Below are 18,660 nucleotides of genomic sequence, written 5' to 3' on the forward strand. Positions count from 1 at the left end.
TTCATGTATGGCAATTTCTCATTTCCTAGTGAGCTCATCCTCAATTTTTCCCCCCTTCATTACTTCCTATAGTTTCCAAAATTTTAACCACATTTTTTCTTAAAATGGTCAAACCAAATAGTTTTCACCCGTACCTTAATGTTAATCAAAAGAGTGTGTTTCTTTTTTTAATTTTTCCTAACATTAGCACACAAAATAATTAAAGGAAAATGTTTCGAGTCTAAGAGAAAATAAATTTATTTGGACACTTCTTTACCCTGGGTGAGATGTTATGATTTTCTTTGAAAAATGTGTGACTGAAAAGTTTTGTTAATGCCAGTGACAAGCAGCTGATGGAACAACATCACTTTGATTTTCTCTGACACACCCTTGAGCTTTCCATCTTCACGTCTTTGTGGTGTCCTCACCTATGACTTTCTTTTGTCCTGTAACTGCCCATTTTGATCAGCTAATGAGAAAGTGAGTGATAAGGAAGAAACAATTTAGCTCAGCCAACTGACTCTTTTTCAAATAAGGAAACAGTTTGTTCCTTGAGATTTCAGACTAAGTTAGAAACATTTTAAAAATCCTGTACACAGAAGTCATTTTTAATGCTTTTATTTAGCAAAAGTTCCAGGTGATTTTTAAATACATTGGACATCCCATTCATCGAGGATGGGAAGTTGTTCCAAAACATTTTTTAATAGCCCTAAACTGATTTTGTCTATCAAAACAAAACAGGGAAAAATCTACCCAAAAAAATGTCTTTCTATAGTGGAAGTTACATAGCTGGACTTCCTAGACATTAAAGAAATTCACATACACACACACACACACACATTTATATAATTAGAAATATTCCATTTTTAAGATTAAATTTTACCAAACACGTTTTGACTATAAATGGATTACTTGAACACAGTAGTTATTTTTACTTGTTTTTAACAAGAGAGATGGTCTTCACATTATATAATCTTAGCTTATAAATTTTACTCTGAAAATCACAGGATACATTTGTCCTGTCTAGCCTTCTCTGCTCAAATGAAACACCATTTCCTCTGAGTCCCAGTTACAGGACACCTCTCCCTCCTCTGCATTCCACTGGAACTCACCTTTTGTCCTTCTAGCTCCCATACTTCCTAAAACAGACTCTCTCACAACTATCAATAAATATTTATGGAAGAAAAGAAGGAGCAGAAAAATAAATAAGCATTGTAGGTTAACAGAAAAAAGTACGGCTCTGAGTCAAACAACTCTTATCATATTTCATCTATTTATTCACCACATGACTGAGGACAGTTGATTTCATCTCTGTGAATCTTAGTTTCCTCATCTCTATAACAGAGATAATAAAAACCTTCCACATGGGGTACCATGAAGATCACATAAAGCATCCAGCACATAAGAGGCACCCAATAAAAATTATTTCCCTTTCCCATACCAGCCAATCATTGCCAGTTCAACCCTGCAGTGCACCTGATTGAACACAGGGATGCTTCTAGGCTATGAGCTTTTTGAAGGCAAAATCTTATTAATCTTTGAATTTCTTATAGAGCCCCAGATAGTGAATTGCACTGTCTGGAGGTACAGTAACTGTTTTGCATTAAACTGAGGGTAAACCAGGATCACCCCTAATCTGTGAAACAATTAACTATGGGCTTTGGCACTTGGGGCTCTTCTGGGAACACAGCTCCTCTTGTGAGCGACGTATGGCTCAGGCCACTCCAGCCTAGAGATAGCCCACTGTGGTTTAAATTAGGATAACTAACTTTCCTGAATTCTATGGTGACTGTTAGAACACTGCTCCATTTCTCACTGTAGAAACTGCTGCAGACAAATTGACCTTCCACTGGGAGAGACTGAACTCACCAAAGTGTGCTGGCAACACCACAGGTGTTGTGCTTTTCACAACACTGAGTCAAATAACCTGAGTGATAAACTCCAGCTCATCCCTGACCAGCCTTGAGACGCGGGCACCCTAGCTCTGCGCACAGAGCCTCAGCTAAAACACATAAAGATAGTAAGGTTACTGAGGTCATCACACTGGGTTGTGCATACAGAAGGAAGGTGAGGCTTTGGAACACGTTCTAACAACTCTAAAGTAGGATGCAAAAAAAAAAAAAAAAAAAAGCTAGAAAGTCATCGTTTTGGGCCATATGGGGCTCTCCCTTTATCATAGTCCAGGCTCTCACCCACTCTATTCTCTTCTTTGGCCAACTGACCAATTCTTACTTTATAATTCCATTTCAGTTCAGCAGAAAAGGGGTGTGTGTGTGTGTGTGTGTGTGTAACATCTAGGTAACTCCCGAACTTTTCTTCCGCCTGCCGAGTCACAAGGCAACAAGCCAAAGCAGTGGTGCGTCCACAGGACAGCAAAGCACTGACCGTGCAGCAGGTGCCATCTGCCCGCCGGCACAGACCTGAGCCCGTTCCCTTTCCGTCTGATGCTGGAAGCGCGCTGCACAGCCCAACTGCTCCTGGATTTTTCTCAGGATCAGTCACAGCACCCTTTGCAAAATATTTCAAAGAACATCCAGTTCAACCAAAGCAGAGCCCAAAGTCAGCCCCAGACTAAAGAAGGCGGGTCGGGATTGGGGGGTGGGGGGAGTAGGGGTGGCAGGACCCGTCTTTCCAGTCGAGGAAGAATCTTGGCTTTTAGGTCAATAACTAGCATCACTCCAGGCTTCCTAAGGAAACTCGGAAGGAGGGAGGCGGATCCATCATCACCCTACACACCGCACACGGAAGATCGAATCTTCCCGAATTTCTGATAAAAGTCTTCTTCTGCGCGGGCCAGGGCTTCTTCGTCAATGTACACCGCCGGTCTCTTGGCCACGAGGAAATACTGCACTTTCCTGCGGCTCCAGCCCAGCACGTACTGCAGCCAGCCGCACACGGCGGCGGTGGAGCGCCCCACGCCGGCGTTGCAGTGCACGTACACCGTGTGTCCCTTCTCCAGCAGCGCGTGCAGGAGGCACACCGCCTGCGGCAGCATCTGGACGCGGCCTGCGTTGAGAGAGCACAGCACAGACCGGTGAGACCGGAACCACCCCGGCCGCCCCTAGTAGTCACTCCTGCGGCGCACCCCAGAAATCGCGGCGTTTCGGCGGGAGAGGCGGGCATGGCGGAGCTTGCTTCCCTCCTTTGTGTAGAAGGAAAAGGTGAGATGATAGCAGAACCTGCTCATCATAAAGTGGAAAGAGCAGCCGGGAGGCAATAAGTCAGATCTGAATTGTCACTGGATTTTGCTGCTCTTTTGAGTGAGCCTGCATCCGTGCAAACCTCCCTTCAAAGGGAAGTTCACTAGAGCCTAGCCTCAGAAGCATGGGTCCTTTCGTCTATCAGAGGGGTCTGGGCAGAGGTTTAAAGGATTTTAAAGAGAAGCTCACAGGTCCTATCACTTGAATTTCCTTTAATCCAATAGGATCTTCCAGGTAAATGCAAGCAGAATTAGTCCCTTTTGGTTAAAGGAGTCCATCTGCCTCATCAGACAAAAGCCAATTTTGATTTGTCCAGGGGAACGGCTAACTTGTTAATTGATACACGAGGGGTAGCCAGGCATTTATGTATCCCCTCAAGATAACAGTGTGCATTGGGGCTTCCCTGGTAGCTCAGCAGTAAAGAATCCGCCTGCAACACAGGAGACCTGGCTTCGATCCCTGGGTCAGGAAGATCCCTTGGAGAAGGGAATGACAACCCATTCTAGCATTCTTGCCTGGCAATTCCCATGGACAGAGGAGCCTGGTGGGCTACAGTCCATGGGGTCACAAAGAGTCGGACACGACTTCGTGTCTAAACTACCACCGCCATCAGATCACAGTGTGTATTAACACTGATTCAGTTTCCCTTTACTAGGCAATTATGATTATAGGTGTTGCTGCCCTGTGGCTCCTGTCCTGATGATTGGATGTCCAGTGTCTTCCCCTCAGCACACTGAAACAGGATATACAATGCTCTGCTGAGGCCTGCTGGACCCACGCCCTCTCTATCATCCTAGGCACAGAGAGCCCCCTAAAGCCAGCAAACTCTTAGTTGCCTAGAGTTTCTTCTGCTCTCAGCTTCTCAGAGCAAAATGAATCTGGTGGATTATTTTTGGAAGGTGGAGGATGGTCATTGTAAATTACTTCAAGAATGGGTGGAAGAGGGAAACTATACAGAGACTTGGGTGAAAACTATGTGCTATGACCTCACATCCTCCAGCGGCTCTCTGTCCTCACCCACACGGAGACACCACAGCCCAGCGGGGGATCTTTCGAGGGCCACAGAGAAGGCCTGTCCAGCCTTCACGCTTACCATCCCACTGGATCACTGCAGAGGTGGGAAATGCCCTTCCCTCACTGAGGCCTAGAATTCTCCCATGAAGCTGCTTAGGTAAGTTTAAACTTTCCTTAGATGTCCTTTTTTTTTAAATGCAAGTGCCTTGAAGGGGCCAACACAACACACTGCAATCAGGCATTAGCACCTTAGAAGGAGAGAGTTACCAAAACCCCCCCTGTGGCCTGAAGACCTTCCCAGTGACCACTCTACTGTGACAGGAGGGGCCTTAGCTTTAGGCCCACCCTGCTATGGTATCAAAGTCAGACATCTATATGGAAGCCAAAAAGGATTTTAGTAGCTCCTGGCGTTCTGTTACTCCCTCTGACTAAGGAATTGAAAGGCCCCACATGGCAGTTTAGAGATAGTTTTAACAGGAGTGATTTAAGCAGAGCACACTTCACAGTTCCTGCAGCTCCATCTCTCCCCAGTGCCTGTTGCCACACTTTCATGTTCCCTGCCTAGTCCCTGAGGGCATCTGAATTGAAGTCACACTAGCCCCTAGGCCTTGCTTGACTTCTGAGTCCAAACTGTGCCATAAGCTTTAATTGATCTGTGCCTCTGTGCTTGGTTCAGGGTGCTCTGAGGACAGAGCTTGGGCGCCTGCCTTACAGTGGGTTACTCACAGCACTCTCCTAGAGGCAGCGAAGAAACACCGGCGATGAAACAAGCTGTGAGACTCCACATGCATCAGAGAGCGGTCCTGCTGGGTGTCTCGGAGAGGGCTGTGTATTTGGTCCACTATTTGACTTGGAAAATCAGATGAGGCAAAACCTCCAAGGTCTGTGTGAGCGACCCTGCTGGTAACTGGGAGGCCTGTTCCAATGCAGAACTTCTCTTCCATGGAGGAGGGGGGTGCGGGGGGGTGGGTTGTTAGAAGTTTAAGGATTGTTGGTCAGGAAGGGAACTTCCAGTGATGGATCCAGGAAGCTTGGGCTCTTTCTGCTCCTGGCACAGCTGGCATCACTTCTCAAGTTCCCCATTACAGTTGCCTCTCCAGTTTCCATGTTCATTGCCAGGGAATTAACAGAAACATTTTTAATGGGAGTTTTCAGTAAATGCCCAATACACAAGTAGACCACAGTGGCCATTGGCAGGAGGAGCTGCTGGAGTCAGAGACCCAGAGTTAATGCTCAGCTTCTGTAGCATCAGGACCAGCCTGCCCTGGCCAGGTCTACATGGACTCATCAGAATCCCCTCCCTTGACCTTCTCTCTGGCCAGAAGTACCCCAAGGAAGGATCTACACCAAGTGGCCAAAATGACCTAGTATTTCCCCCTTTCCTTTTTATCTGTAAAAGATTCTTCAACAGGTATTTTAGAAGTTGAGAAAGGATTTGTGTTAGTTTAAGGTTCAGTGAGCTCAGACACATAATCCTGGAATGTAAATGTCAGCTGCCACTCGGAAACTCCAGAAGGCTCCCAGTTTAAACACAGGTCTCACCCACTAGAGGTCTTCTAGAATCACTCAGCCGTCCCACTTAAGAACTGCTGAACACTTATTTAAATAACATGAAGAAAGAATAAAAAGGGGCACCAGCCTATCTAGGATGCCCACCCATCTCAGCCTGGCCTCAGCTGGAGCCCTCCTTTATTTTGACTCTGCTTTGATTGGTGGCTCAGATGGTAAATAATCAGCCTGTAATGCGGGAGACTCAGTTCCTGGGTTGGAAAGATTCCCAGGAGAAGGGAAGGGCTACCCACTCCAGTATTCTTGCTTGGAGAATTTCATGGGCAAAGGAACCTGGTGGGCTACAGTTCATGGGGTCGCAAAGAGTTGGACACAACTGAATGACTTTCATTTCACTTCACTTTGATTGATGACAGTGAACATGTACTGAGCTCTTTCTATCTGCTCAGCACTGTTCTAAGCTCTGTGTGCAATGGCTCCTTTACAGCCGCCTCTAAACAAATGTGAGCCTGGCACTGATGTCACCCTCAGTCATATCAGAAATTTGTGCAAGGTTATTCCTTAACGGCCACTCCAACCCGGCCGTCCAAATTCTGAAGTCTCTGCTTTTAACCTCTGTACTACTGTCTTCCCTAACCTAGCTGGTCCATGGTTGGCTTGCTGGCCCCCATGCAGTCAATGTGAAGCCCCAGTGAGCCCCTGTCCCCCACTTCCCTAGTCATGCTGCAGCTGTCACCCCAATGGGACAGTGACACCCTCCCTGGGACTCAGCATCTCTGTCCCTACCCAGATGGCTGTCTGTGCCCTACAAGTGCTTGTCTTCTTGCTTGAAAACCGATTCTAGGGAGCCTGAGCAAATACACGTCATCTTGAAAAAATAATCACAACCTAAAAGTTGGGAGTTGTGTTTTATTTGATGGGAAGTTTTAGGACTTCAAGCCCAGGAGACAGCATCTCAAGTCACCCTGAGAGAACTGCTCCAAGGAGGTGAGGGGATTTGCCAGGTTATATCGAAGTTTTACAACAAAGGGCAGGGAGTTTGAACATCAAAACATTATTGTTAAGTAAAGGAAACCAGATGTCCCCAGTTAAGGAATGTATCTTTTCTATGTAGGGGAAAATGCAAGAGTCTGAGCTCACTGGAACCATTCCTTTCATATACATCTGAGCTATTCTGGGGCCAGTATCCTGTGCTCTTCACATCCTGAGCTCCTATGGGCTCAACCATAGGGACTGACTGCAGTCTGAGTGCTCTGGATTATGGGTATTCTTCTTCCTCAGTGCCCTTTGACCTCACAAGCTCACATCAGAGGGCTGGAATCACTGATGACTTGACATCCTTGTTTACTGATATGGCAGGAAATATTCCATTTCTTATACATAACCCACCAAGGAATCACACGAGGGTGCCCAGGATCTGGGCTCACACAATAAAGCCAGCGTCAACCAGAGCCCCTAACTTGAATGTTTCGTATGTTTAGCCTCCAGATGGAATTTAATTCAATAAAGTGCTTCCATTTTTAAAAATAACAATACCCCCAAAGCAAGAGAGAACCACTGATTCTTTTTTTTAATGTAAAATATTCCAAATTTTAAATGTTGGCAAGTAGGTTGAAAATTTTAAAGCCAGTGCAGGTCCAGCAAAACACTCCACCTTCCGTGATTTCACTTTGGAATTTAAAACAGGCCTTGACTCCCCATAGATGCTCAATAAACATTCACTGAATACGTGACTTTAACTAAAACAAAACCATTAATACTGATTTGATCTGAGACAGTCCAAGACCCTTCTTATCTAATTTCTGGTCCACATCTCCTCCAAGTTAATCCAACTCTGGAATGGCTTTTCGGGGTCCCTGAAGATATCTGAGGTTGACCTAAGGCTGACCCTGAAAGAAATTGTTCCTGGCACAAGTTTCAGCCTTTCCAACACACACACACGTGTCTTTCCTATCTTAATCCAGAGGCAGATTAATGCTGAATATATTACAATTTTATTTGAGTGCATCTTCTTTTCTTTAATATAGATAAGGTCCCTGTTATCTATAACACCCTTTAATAGAAACGGAAGAACTGGCACTGATAATATGGCCCCAACTTTGGAATTTTCAAAGCTCTTCCATATCAATTATCTTATTCTACTGCTATAATCCTGTAAGGCAGATATTATTACTCCCCATTTCCCAAGTCTGCCCGTATCACACAGCTGCTCCAGGGTGATGAGGCTCAAGCCCAGGTGCCGTGGCTCCAAGGTCAGTGTCTTTGCCTCACGGCAACACTGCATTTAGTGTGTTGAGTCAGAGAACACTCAGACCATGGCAACAAAGGGGTGGCCAAGGACTCTGGAGAGCATATTAACCCATTTGGGAGGCAGGCTAGACCGTTTGTTATAAATGGCACTGTGCTGACAGAGGTCAAAACACAGTCTGAGTACTTCCTGTGTGAAGGATAACTTACTTCTAGTGAACAGATTTTATGTGTTCAGGTGAGTGCTACATGTGGGAGCTTTTCGTTTCTCAGGTGAAAGACACAAACCAAAAAAAAAAAATTTTTTTTTTTAAAGAAGAGAACAAAAACCTAAACAATCCCAACCCTTCTGCATGACAAAAAGTACAAGAGTGAGAATCGATGGCACAATTGATTATAACAGGTCTGTGACAACCAGTGGTGACAGTCAGGCCTAACAAACTGTCTTCCTTCTCAGACTTTATCTGACAGCGTTATGCTGTGGCTCAAAACACTTCCAGATGGATCTTTCTCTAGAGTTCTAAAAATATTCAGCTGAATTAATCTATGTGTTCATTGTGCTAATGTTGTGAGCCATGGAGATTGATCTATTGGTCAAAAATTCCTCTGTAATTCAGGAGTGGTTGTTAACCCTTTGATTACTCCTCCAGGTTTTGCTGAACCAAAGAAACTCTTTACTCTTGGGTTTTGGCCTTTTTCAAGTGGGAGCTTTCACTTTGCTGCCATTTCTCTTGTTTCTAAACTGCCTCAGTGTGAAAGACAGTCCACTGTATGCGTGGGTCCTGGTGATCCATGACCCCCAGGAGATTTTAACACAAATACAGTGGTTCCTTGGGGGTAGCATTTTCCCTCAGGCTTCTGCATATTCCCAAACTATCAAGCAAATTGCCTACCAGTTAGCAGGGTTTTGGGGTAATCAGTGCATGGGGTAGGGCAGGCCATATTTATCTCAGCTTCTCTGAGCCTAGTCTCACATCCTATTCCAATGGGATAACAAAGCTAGAAGATCACAGCCAAAGAAGTGAAAATCAAAACCCTCCCTGGAAGCCATGGGCACACTATCCTAGCAACCTTCTCAGTTTTGAAGCCAGAGAAGCAAACTGGACAGGGCGAATACGACCCAGGCTCACCGTGCTTTTCTGTGCAAATAATGTTTCGGGTTTTTTTAATTCCTTGAAAAAAGATGGAGCTCTAGAAGCTAAATCAAGCTTCTTTGGATCAGCATTCATTACCAAGAAGAGTAACCAACCAACCAAACCTTCAGAAAGAAAAATAATTCCTCATCCCCAATGATAGTTCAGTTCAGACAGACCCACTGAGGGGCCTGGCCTGGCCAGCAGGACCATAAATATTCATAAAGAGTCAAGATGGCCAAGGTCCTAAGACTGTCAGAGTCCCCCGGTCCCCACCTACATCTTGGAGTATTGACTGGGGAGACAAGCTATCTCCCTAAAAACTCACGAAGTGAAAGTGAAGGTTGCTCTGTTGTGTCCGACTCTTTGCAACTCCGTGGACTGTAGCCTGCCAGGATCCTCAGTCCATGGAATTCTCCAGGCCAGAATACTGGAGTGGGTAGCCGTCCCCTTCTCCAAGGAATCTTCCCAACCAAAGAATCGAACCCAGGTCTCCCACATTAGAGGTGGATCCTTTACCTTTTGAGCCACCAGGGAAGACCAAGAAACTCATGTTTTTGTCTAAATCCAGCTGATGATGAACATGGCAGGTTAAAAATGTGGGTGGTGGTCTGTATAAAGTGCATGAAGAGTCCATATGAGCATGTAGAGAAGCTTCATTGCACGGTGGCAAGCGCAGTATTCTGAGTCTGACTGCGTGTGCTGAAATCCAGGCTGTGTCTCTCCGGTATGACACCAGCCAGGTTACTTAACTTTTGTGTCCCTCATTCTCTTTCTCAGCAAAATGGAGATAACACCCGCCTGGACTCTTGTCATGAGAATTAAATGAGTTAACGTTCGAAATTGTTCAAACCAGAGTTTGATACATAATGCATTTTGCGGGGAAGACGACTGATGATAGAAACTTTCTCTTGCTGGGCATCACTGTCTTCCTTCTTTCCTCCAGAACAGCAGTTCACCAAATGCCCTCAGAAGGACTGATGCTGAAGCTGAAACTCCAATACTTTGGCCACCTGATGCGAAGAGCTGACTCATTGGAAAAGACCCTGATGCTGGAAAAGGTTGAAGACAGGAGGAGAAGGGGACGACAGAGGATGAGATGGTTGGATGGCATCACCGACTCGATGGACATGCGTTTGAGCAAGCTTCCGGAGTGGGTAATGGACAGGGAGGCCTGGCGTGCTGCAGTCCATGGGGTCGCAGACTGAACTGAACTGTAACGCCCTCATTCTGCGCTAGTCCATAGCTCTCTGCTGCCCTCTGCTGGCCTCTGATTGATATTATTCGAGTAGCTTGTTCCCTTGGATTCAGAGATCTCCACTCCTTTCCTTCAAGAACCCTATTCCCCAACCAGGCTGAAATACAGATTATTCCTCTAAAACCTCACGCCTCTGTGCCTTGGTTGTTTCTCCCACCCGGCATGCCCTTTCTCCCTCTACGTTGACCTACCACACCCACCTCAAATCCCAGGACACTCACATGGCCTCCCTCTGCTTCTCTGCAGAAATTCTCCTCCCTCACCATAAGCCTCCTAGCCCGCGTGACTCATCCTCATTACCTTCTTCTTTGCACTTTAATTAGCTTTGAACTTGCCTTACTGCCTCTTACCACGAGATCAAACCGTTCCTTATTTGTCTCTGATTCTTGGCAGCACCCGGGTCACACCCTAACTCCCTCTTCAGGAGACAGGCTCAGCCGGTGTTTGTGCAGTAAATGGAAGCATCACTAGCCCCACCCTGCCCCGAGCTGCGGTTCTCTCTCCTTACCTCTCACCGTAACTGCTGCAGTAACTCCTAACTGGCCTCCCCAGACCCGCTGTGGGCCCAGCCCCACGTACTCCAAACTGCAATCAAAGGGCACTTTTGGGGGGTGGCGGGGAGAAAGGTTATCTTGGCATCTCTCAGCCGCCCTCCCTTTCAACTGCTTCTCACTGCATAAGGATAGAGTCTCAAGTTTTCTTTGTGTCCCAAGTCGTGCAGGACTCTATTCCCTGCTTCCCAGACTGGCAGCCACACTGCTCATCTTTCAGTTCCTACAACACTATGTGCTCTCCTGCAAGGAGGACTCTTTCCAAGCTACTCCCTCTGTCTGGAAGCCTCTGCCCACCTCACTTGTGCCCAACTCCCACTTTGGATCTCAGCTCAAGCACACCCAAGAAGACCCTCCCTGGCCCTTCTTCCTAGGTCTGATTTGCCTGTGCGTGCTCTCATTGCAGCAGCTATGTAACTTTCTAATCAGAAAACTGACCAGAGCTTTACATTTCTATTTGCAGCCATTTGATTACTGCTTATCTTTCCTATTGGACTGTAGCTTCATGAGGACAGGAGCTGTGCCTGCTTTTCTTCACCTTTGAATGCCCAGCCACCAGCCTAGGGCCCCACACACATAGTAGATACACAATAAATATGTTTGATGAATAAATAAATTAAAAGAACCAATGTGAAACAGAATCTTAGCCAAGGTGTCAAAAGATATATATATCTTATCTATACCATATACATATATATATAATATATTAACCCCCAAACCTTATATTTTTCCATATCTATCATTCACATATAGGTTTTCAGTTATAGACAGGTAGGTAGGTAGATAGGCAGACAGACAGACAGGCAAAAACCAACAGGGGCTTCTCTGAAATACATCCAACAAGCTCCCTCGGACACTCACCTTCAGTGCTCATATCTGGTGTGGGCATCCAGATGTAGGCCAAGCCTTCCTCCTTATACAGCTTAATCATAGTGTCTGGTGTCATGGGTTCTGGGTAGCGGTTACAGCCTGAGGAATTCTGTACAATATCCCATTCCGTCTGGAAATTCATTACAGCTGTAACCCCTAGTTCATGCTTCAGTTTGATGGTTACGTGTTCCACTTGGCGAGGGCAGCTACCCAGCCAGATATTTGGTAGAATCCTAAGAAGAATACATGGAGTCAACTATAACTATTTTTGGTGTTATAGCAGCTGCATAAAACACGCAGTATTAAAATGCAATTAACCTTTAACACTGGGCACAGGAAAAGCTGTATTAAGAACATGAGAACCAATATTATTATTAAAAGACAAAAATACTGGTGGTGGTGTTTTGAGGGAAACAAATAATTCAATTAACTAGAAGGTCAGGGTATAGGCATCAGGAAATCAAATCTAGCAATATATTAAAATAAGTCCACCATGGTATACTTATTCCATGAATGTATATGTGGTTCAATATTAGGAAATCCATCAACATATTTCAAAGTACTAACAAATTAAGGGCAAAATTCCTATGACTATATCATAAATTCTGGAAAATATGTGCTAGAATTCAGTAATCATTCCTGTTTAAAGCTCTGTATAAAAATTTCAAATAGTATGAGATTAAGAGAAACTAATAACAATCTTCTTTTAAATAAAATCAAAGTAAGGATTATTTCCATTAGTATTCAACATTATTCTATATGCTTCATCTAAAGCTATAATGTAGAAGAAGAAATATCTCTCTGTCAAAAAAGATTCAACTATAAGAGCTATGAACAATATTAAAAGTATTAAGATTAAATTATCTGGATGAAGGAAAATACACAAAAATCAAATAACCATCCTCTGTGCTACTAATAACCAGGTAGAAATAGATTGGGAGGAGGAGGGGAAGTCTTATTCAAAAATAATGACAAAATTATAAAATACCTAGGAATGTCTTTAATCCAGAAAAAACTATAAAATTTTATTAGAGGACATTATAAAAACAATAGCAACAAATAAGTAGACATGCTGTGATGCTGTGATTTATTATAAGAAATATATATTTGTTCTTCATCCCCATATCTGACACAGAGTTCCTAAATCCATTGAAATTTCCTAAGTGATGACAGCCATAAAGGTGTCTTTTCTTAATGAGGTAATTTTTGAAATGCAGCTAAGGGTGGGACTGGTTGCCAGGGTTACCAACCTTGTGATTAGAAGGTTGGAATTTTCATCCCACCCCCTGATCTCCTGGGAAGGGAGAGGGACTGGAGATTGAATCAGTCATCTTTGGCCAGTGATTTCATTAACGAGGCCTATGAAATGAAGCCTCCATAAAACCTCGAACAGCAAAGTTTGGGGAGCCTCCAGGTTGGTGAATACAGGATAATGGGAGAGCAGAGGACATGGAAGCTCTGCTCCTTTCCCATGCCTTCCCCTAGGCATCTCTGATATCTGACTGTTCCTGAGTTACATCCTTTTATAATGAACTGGTGATCTAGTAAGTAAAGTGTTTCTTTGAGTTCTGTGACCTGCTGTAGAAAATTAATCAAATGCAAGTCTAAGGAGGGGTATGGGGAATCCCTAGTGTGTAGCCAGTCAGTCAGAAACACAGGTAACAAACCTGGGCTTGCAACTGACCTCTGAGGGCAGGTTGAGGGCATGGCAGGTGTCTTATAGGACTAAACAATTAACCTGTGGAATCTGATGCCGTCTGGGGGCAGGAATTTCCTTGTGGATATTGAAGATTATTATGGAAAAAATAAAAGGATAAAATTTTAAACAAAGAGAAACATTGGAAACCCAGAAAAGACTTCATGGTGCCCTGAAGAGGGGAAAAGTGAAAATGTTAGTTGCTCAGTCATGTCGAACTCTTTGCAACCCGTGGACTATAGCCCACTAGCCTCTTCTGTCCATGGAATTTTCCAGGCAAGAATACTGGAGTGGGTAGCCATTCCCTTCTCCAGTTCAGTTCAGTTCAGTTCAGTCGTTCAGTCGTGTCTGACTCTTTGCGACCCCATGAAACGCAGCGCGACAGGCCTCCCTGTCCATCACCAACTCCCGGAGTTCACTCAAACTCATGTCCACTGAGTCAGTGATGCCATCTAACCATCTCATCCTCTGCCGTTCCCTTCTCCTCTTGCCTTCAATCTTTCCCAACATCAGGTTCTTTTCAAATGAGTCAGCTCTTCACATCAGGTGGCCAAAATACTGCAGTTTCAACTTTAAATCAGTCCTTCCAATAAACACCCAGGACCAATTTCCCTTAGGATGGACTGGTTGGATCTCCTTGCAGTCCAAGGGACTCTCAAGAGTCTTCTCCAACACCACAGTTCAAAAGTATCAATTCTTCTGTGCCCAGCCCTCTTTATAGTCCAACTCTCACATCCATACATGACTACTGGAGAAACCATAGCCTTAACTAGACAGACCTTTGTTGACAAAGTAATCTCTCTGCTTTTTAATATGCTGTCTGCTAAGTCACTTTAGTCGTGTCCGACTCTGTGTGACCCCATAGACAGCAGCCCACCAGGCTTCCCTGTCCCTGGGATTCTCCAGGCAAGAACACTGGAGTGGGTTGCCATTTCCTTCTCCAATGCATGAAAGTGAAAAGTGAAAAGTGAAAGTGAAGTCGCTCAGTCGTGTCCGACTCTGTGCGACTCCATGGACTGCCGCCTACCAGGCTCCTCTGTCCATGGGATTTTCCAGGTAAGAGTACTGGAGTGGGGTGCCATTGCCTTCGAATATGCTGTTTAGGTTGGTCATAACTTTCCTTCCAAGGAGTAAGCGTCTTTTAATTTCATGGCTGCAATCACCATCCGCAGTGATTTTAGAGCCCCCCAAAATAAAGTCAGCCACTGTTTCCACTGTTTCCCCATCTATTTGCCATGAACTGATGGGACCGGATGCCATGATCTTCGTTTTCTGAATGTTGAACTTTAAGCCAACCTTTTCACTCTCTTCTTTCACTTTCATCAAGAGGCTCTTTAGTTCTTCACTTTCTGCCATAACGGTGGTGTCATCTGCATATCTGAGGTTACTGATATTTCTCCAGGCAATCTTGATTCCAGCTTGTGCTTCTTCCAGCCCAGTGTTTCTCATGATGTACTCTGCATAGAAGTTAAATAAGCAGGGTGACAATATACAGCCTTGATGGACTCCTTTTCCTATTTGGAACCAGTTTGTTGTTCCATGTCCAGTTCTAACTGTTGCTTCCTGACCTGCATACAGGTTTTTCAAGAGGTAGGTCAGATAGTCTGGTATTCCCATCTCTTTCAGAATTATCCAGTTTATTGTGATCTACACTGTCAAAGGCTTTGGCATAATCAATAAAGCAGAAATAGATGTTTTTCTGGAACTCTCTTGTTTTTTCAATGATCCAGCAGATGTTGGCAATTTCATCTCTGGCTCCTCTGCCTTTTCTAAAACCAGCTTGAACATCTGGAAGTTCATGGTTAATGTATTGCTGAAGCCTGGCTTGGAGAATTTTGAGCATTACTTTACTAGTGGGTGAGATGAGTGCAATTGTGCGGTAGTTTGAGCATTCTTTGGCATTGGCTTTCTTTGGGATTGGAATGAAAACTGACCTTTTTCAGTCTTGTGGCCACTGCTGAGTTTTCCAAATTTGTTGGCATATTGAGTGCAGCACTTTCACAGCATCATCTTTCAGGATTTGAAATAGTTCAACTGGAATCTCGTCACCTCCACTAGCTTTGTTCGTAGTGATGACTACTTGTGTAGTGATGACGACTTGACTTCACATTCCAAGATGTCTGGCTCTAGGTGAGTGATCACACCATCGTGATTATCTGGGTCATGAAAACCTTTTTTGTATAATTCTTCTGTGTATTCTTGCCACCTCTTCTTAATATCTTCTGCTCTGTTAGGTCCATACCATTTCTGTCCTTTATTGAGCCCATCTTTGCATGAAATGTTCCCTTGGTATCTCTAATTTTCCTGAAGAGATCTCTAGTCTTTCCCATTCTATTGTCTTCCTCTATTTCTTTGCATTGATCACTGAGGAAGGCTTTCTTATCTCTCCTTGCTATTTTTTGGAACTCTGCATTCGAATGCTTATATCGTTCCTCTTCTCCTTTGCTTTTTGCTTCTCTTCTTTTCACAGCTATTCGTAAGGCCTCCTCAGACAGCCATTTTGCTTTTTTGCATTTCTTTTTCTTGACGATGATCTTGATCCCTGTCTCCTGTACAATGTCACAAACCTCTGCCCATAATTCATCAGGCACTCTATCAGATCTAGACTCTTAAATCTATTTCTCTCTTCCATTGTATAGTCATAAGGGATTTGATTTAGGTCATACCTGAATGGTCTAGTGGTTTTCCCCACTTTCTTCAATTTCAGTCTGAATTTGGCTATAAGGAGTTCATGATCTGAGCCACAGTCAGCTCCTGGCCTTGTTTTTGCTGACTGTATAGAGCTTCTCCATCTTTGGCTGCAAAGAATATAATCAATCTGATTTCGGTGTTGCCCATCTGGTGATATCCATGTGTAAAGTCTTCTCTTGTGTTATCAGAAGAGGGTGTTTGCTCTGACCAGTGCATTCTCTTGGCAAAACTCTATTAGCCTTTGCCCTGCTTCATTCTGTACTCCAAGGCCAAATTTTCCTGTTACTTTAAGTATTTCTTGACTTCCTACTTTTGCATTCCAGTCCCCTATAATAAAAAGGACATCTTTTTTGGGTGTTAGTTCTGGAGGGTTTTCTAGGTCTTCATAGAACCATTCAACTTCAGCCTTTCAGCGTTACTGGTCGGGGCATAGACTTGGATTACTGTGATATTGAATGGTTTGCCTTGGAAATGAACAGAGATCATTCTGTCGTTTTTGAGATTGCATCCAAGAACTGCATTTTGGACTCTTTTGTTGACTATGATGGCTACTCCATTTCTTCTAAGGGATTCCTGACCACAGTAGTAGATAGAATGGTCATCTGAGTTAAATTCACCCATTCCAGTCCATCTTAGTTCACTGATTCCTAGAATGTCGATGTTCACTCTTGCCATCTCCTGTTTGACCACTTTCAATTTGCCTTGATTCATGGACCTAACATTCCAGGTTCCTATGCAATATTGCTTTTTACAGCATCAGACCTTGCTTCTGTCACCCTTCTCCAGAGGAATTTCCAATCCCAGGGATCGAACCCAGGTCTCATGCACTGCAGGCAGATTCTTTACAGTCTGAGCCACCAGGGAACCCCATGTGAAGAGGGGCATAGGATGCAGAGGTTTTTTTACTTTATCACTGACTCCAAAGAATTCTCAGACACTCCATTGGGCCCAATGGGCTGAGAGAAAGACCACCAGCAGGGACACATTTAGCGTACCCAGAGCTATGCTTGACCAGGACTGTGTGAGTTGAGTAGTCAGTCTTTGCAGGAATGGAAATGTCACACCTATGGGTCACTGCCTCTTCTCTCTGGCTGTTGTAATGAGAGTTGGAACCTTCCTCTATCTGGACATTCCCTCCTTTCTTTCAAAGTATCTCATAAAGACTCCTCCCGCAGCAATCTGCTGGGTGCCAAAGCAGGTAATAGTGTTGGGCCGCCATACCTATTCTTTGGGGTTTAACTGAGCATACATATGTACACTCAACTGGAAAAGAAGCAAGTGGACAGCTCAGTAATACAGCCTTCTGAACAATCATGTACTGTTACTGGCAGAATCTTGAAGTGAACTAATTACATATTAGAATGAATATTCATGACAGCCAAGCTAAATTCCTAATGTTACCTGGAGTTCTGTTAAATACTGTACTCTTTGAGTAGGAGCATTTAGTATTCACTAGGAAATAAATACCAAAAAAAAGTGGCTAGCATGCAACAATTGCATAAATACCAAAGAGTTCATAGAGATATACAAAGGGTAAATCAGGACATTTGAGCCTATGAAATAAGAAATCAGAATCCTAAACCAGACTCACTATATAGATCATACTGTGTTGCTTAAAAAGAGCATTATTTTATCATCTCATTCAGTCCTGGTCTTCAAATGTATTTAAACTAACCAGTAACCTTAAGAAACTCAGAATAAATCAAAGATAAAGAGGCCCAAAGTTGGAACCTTAACATACATATTTCCCACATCAAGTTTCTAATGAAAATAAGCCCTTGCAATACACACCGACAGATACACATGAATAACACCAGTTTCTATATCAGATATTTCCAACTTTCACATAGCATAATTAATTTGTCCTCTAAAAATGCTAGGAGTCAGAGTACAGATTTAAGAAATTAATATAAAATAACTCCTGATTTTCTAAAGTAAGATGTCCTGAACTTAGGAGGTGGGTAACTAAAGATAAATTCTGAAAACAAGCAGCATATTGAAGGAGAGAGAATTGAAGTTGTAAAGTAAATTATACAGAACCATTCTATGGGATATGGAGACAAAATACTGGGCTTGTTGGAAACACACAGAACCACAGAATATGCTTAATCAGACAGCTAATGTGCCCTTGATATGCATCTTGTTTCAGCTTGTTGTCTCTTATAGGAGGTGATACATCTCTAGTCGTGTGTGTCCTTTCTAAATAGTAATTAAACTTTTACTTCTCCACTCAAAAGAGAATGATTTGACACCATTAAAAATCAATTTTTACTCATCTCAGTTTTAATCTCCTTTTGGTGTCAAAGATACTTTAGATGATAAAATTAGGATTTTTTTTTTAAAGGTGAGAAGCAATTTGTTGAAATATGGGATTTAGGGAATAAAAAATCTTCTGTAAGGTAGTTTTAATGGCAAGATATACCAAACTTCAAAGACTCAATAACAGAATAAAAATCATAGCTTGCACTTATATTGTAAATGACATCATAAAACTTCCAGAGAACTATTTTAT

At 43.6% G+C, this 18,660-nt stretch overlaps 1 protein-coding gene across 1 annotated transcript in view; it reads right to left on the reverse strand.

The window, feature by feature from the left end:
* Positions 1-581: 581 nt before the first annotated feature.
* Positions 582-18,660, reverse strand: part of EPM2A (EPM2A glucan phosphatase, laforin) — a 109,207-nt gene continuing 91,128 nt past the window's right edge. Inside the window, exons 3-4 of the mRNA XM_061428228.1 lie at positions 11,753-11,994; positions 582-2,985 (exon numbers count right to left, since the gene is read on the reverse strand). Coding sequence (XP_061284212.1) covers positions 2,708-2,985; positions 11,753-11,994 — 520 coding nt within the window. The 3' untranslated portion in view covers positions 582-2,707. The remainder of the gene's footprint in view (positions 2,986-11,752; positions 11,995-18,660) is intronic.

Source organism: Bos javanicus, chromosome 9 (assembly GCF_032452875.1).
Source record: "Bos javanicus breed banteng chromosome 9, ARS-OSU_banteng_1.0, whole genome shotgun sequence".
In the NCBI taxonomy this organism is placed as follows: Eukaryota; Metazoa; Chordata; class Mammalia; order Artiodactyla; family Bovidae; genus Bos; species Bos javanicus.